The sequence below is a fragment of the Oncorhynchus masou genome, chromosome 28 (assembly GCF_036934945.1).
Source record: "Oncorhynchus masou masou isolate Uvic2021 chromosome 28, UVic_Omas_1.1, whole genome shotgun sequence".
In the NCBI taxonomy this organism is placed as follows: Eukaryota; Metazoa; Chordata; class Actinopteri; order Salmoniformes; family Salmonidae; genus Oncorhynchus; species Oncorhynchus masou.
The window spans coordinates 46278988-46281688 of NC_088239.1; the positions used below are offsets into that span (position 1 = coordinate 46278988).

Sequence of the window (2701 nt, forward strand, 5' to 3'; positions counted from 1 at the left end):
GTCACCCCCCAGCCCATCCCAGTCCACCCCAGTCCACCCCAGTCCAGCCTAACCCAGTCCACCCCAGTCACCTCCCAGCCCATCCCTGCCGCACCCAGTCCACCCCACCCCACACCACCCCAGCCCACCTCAGTCCACCCCAGCCCATCCCACCCCAGCCCACATCAGTCCACCCCAGTCCAGCCTAACCCAGTCCACCCCAGTCACCCCCAGCCCATCCCTGCCGCACCCAGTCCACCCCACCCCAGTCCACACCAGCCCACACCACCCCACCCCAGCCCATCCCACCCCAGCCCACCTCAGTCCACCCCAGTCCACCCCAGTCCAGCCTAACACAGTCCACCCCAGTCACCCCCAGCCCATCCCAGCCCATCCCAGTCCACCCCAGCCCATCCCACCCCAGCCCACCTCAGTCCACCCCAGTCCACCCCAGTCCAGCCTAACCCAGTCCACCCCAGTCACCTCCCAGCCCATCCCTGCCGCACCCAATCCACCCCACCCCACCCCACACCACCCCAGCCCACCTCAGTCCACCCCAGCCCATCCCACCCCAGCCCACATCAGTCCACCCCAGTCCACCCCAGTCCAGCCTAACCCAGTCCACCCCAGTCACCCCCCAGCCCATCCCTGCCGCACCCAGTCCACCCCACCCCAGTCCACACCAGCCCACACCACCCCACCCCAGCCGCCCCCAGTCTACCCCATCTCAGCCCACCCCAGTCCACCCCACCCCAGTCCACCCCAGTCACCCCCCAGCCCATCCCTGCCGCACCCAGTCCACCCCAGTCCACACCAGCCCACACCACCCCACCCCAGCCCAACCCAGTCCACCCCAGCCCATCCCACCCCAGTCCACACCAGCCCACACCACCCCACCCCAGCCCAACCCAGTCCACCCCACCCCAGCCCAACCCAGTCCACACCAGCCCACACCACCCCACCCCAGCCCAACCCAGTCCACACCAGCCCACACCACCCCACCCCAGCCCACCTCAGTCCGCCCCAGTCCACCCCAGTCCACCCCAGCCTACCCCAGTCCGCCCCAGTCACCCCACAGCCCATCCCTTCCGCCCCCAGTCTACCCCTTTTCAGCCCACCCAGTCCACCCCACCCCAGCCTACCCCAGCCCACCCCAGTCACCCCCCAGCCCATCCCTTCCGCCCCCAGTCTACCCCTTTTCAGTCGACCCCAGCCCACCCCTGCCTCCTGCCCCATTCAGTTCCTTTTCACAGGGGAACAAACCAACAGAGCTGCCAGGGGTAATGAAGATGCCCCTGGGAATGGACATGGTGAAAGGAGCCCTACTACTTATTGATGTGTAATTGACTGGTTATTGAGAGAAACACAGAGAGGGAGAGAAAGAGATGGAGTGAGAGCGAGAGCGAGAACAGAGAGAAGAGGTGTGATCTGATGCGATGTGCTGTCTGTCCAGCACTGCTCAAGCAAAAAAGGTACCAAACCCCCCATCAGATCAGTGAGTCTCAGAGAGAACATGAGATTTACCAACAGGATCTTTTGTTGTCTGAGTAGTGGTTCCTCACATTGATGTGTTCAGACCTCTGGCTGGACTTTAGACTGGACTTTCCCACACTGTGGACTGAGGAGGACCGGCCAATAACCAATAGGTGCTATCAACAAGGTGACCTGCAGCCAAACAAGATAGAACTCTCACATCACAGGGTGAACAGTGCTGATGGGTTAACTCAACAAATAACTATTTGTTTGCACATATGTATAAGGAGATATAGGAAGTAACAAGAATGAAGCATTGAATTTTGTTTTAAAGTGATAAGCCAGGAAAGATGTACTCTTCTTTCTGATTAGATTTGTGTGTTCCACAAATGTGACAACTTGATCTGTGATTTATTATTGAATTGCCTTTGTATGTACTGTAGGCTACATCCAATATATTTCAGATGTATAGCATTCTAAACCTGTCAAACATCTCGTCCGCACGTTGCTATTTTTTAAAATCTAAAACAGTGTACTGAAACAGTCTTTCCTCTTTACATTGTAATTATTTTTCAGAAACATACACTCTTTGGAATGGACATGTTGGTAATAACATGTCTTAGTAATAGCATAGTCTTTGACAGTCTTTGAAAAAGGCAAACTATTGAATGATGACCAGTTGAAGAATGCTGTCTTGAACTAGTGGGTAGCTTTAATATTGGCTTGACTTGGCTATTGTGTTACTACAAGTACATATTCTGTAATGTTATATTGAACCTGTTTTGAGGTTACAAAATAACACAAACTATCAGGCACATAGGCGACATGGGCCCCCGGCCGCTAGGGGGCCCCGACTATTCAGAGTAAGAATAGTAGAATACGCAATAATGCAATTTCAACATTTGGTTGTGCATCAGCAATTATTTTCTTGTTATGTCACTCATTGACAATCACTCAATTCGCCATGTCAGTTACAATTTTTAGATTGGTAAATTAGTATATCCAGCTATCTAAACTTGCAGTAATCATGGCCGAATGCTGACTGGACACGCAGGGCACGTGCCCAGGGGCCCAGACCTCCAGGGGGCTCCCATTGATTTTGTCAGTCATTCTCACACAGATCATATTAGCATGGCATAAGTCATGTGTAGAATTTCAGTAAATTAGCTTTAAAACTTAAATTCTCTATACTGTCAAGAGGGTGGCCACAATTTTTTTCTCCCCACAAGATGGGGTGCCCCACATTCAA

General features: G+C 53.9%; 1 protein-coding gene across 1 annotated transcript in view; it reads left to right on the forward strand.

Annotated features, from left to right (window-relative positions):
• The window catches only part of LOC135516995 (uncharacterized), a 9097-nt gene extending 6778 nt beyond the window's left edge, over positions 1-2319 (forward strand). The window contains exons 3-4 of the mRNA XM_064941040.1: positions 99-1289; positions 2240-2319. Coding sequence (XP_064797112.1) covers positions 99-1289; positions 2240-2319 — 1271 coding nt within the window. The remainder of the gene's footprint in view (positions 1-98; positions 1290-2239) is intronic.
• Positions 2320-2701: the final 382 nt, after the last annotated feature.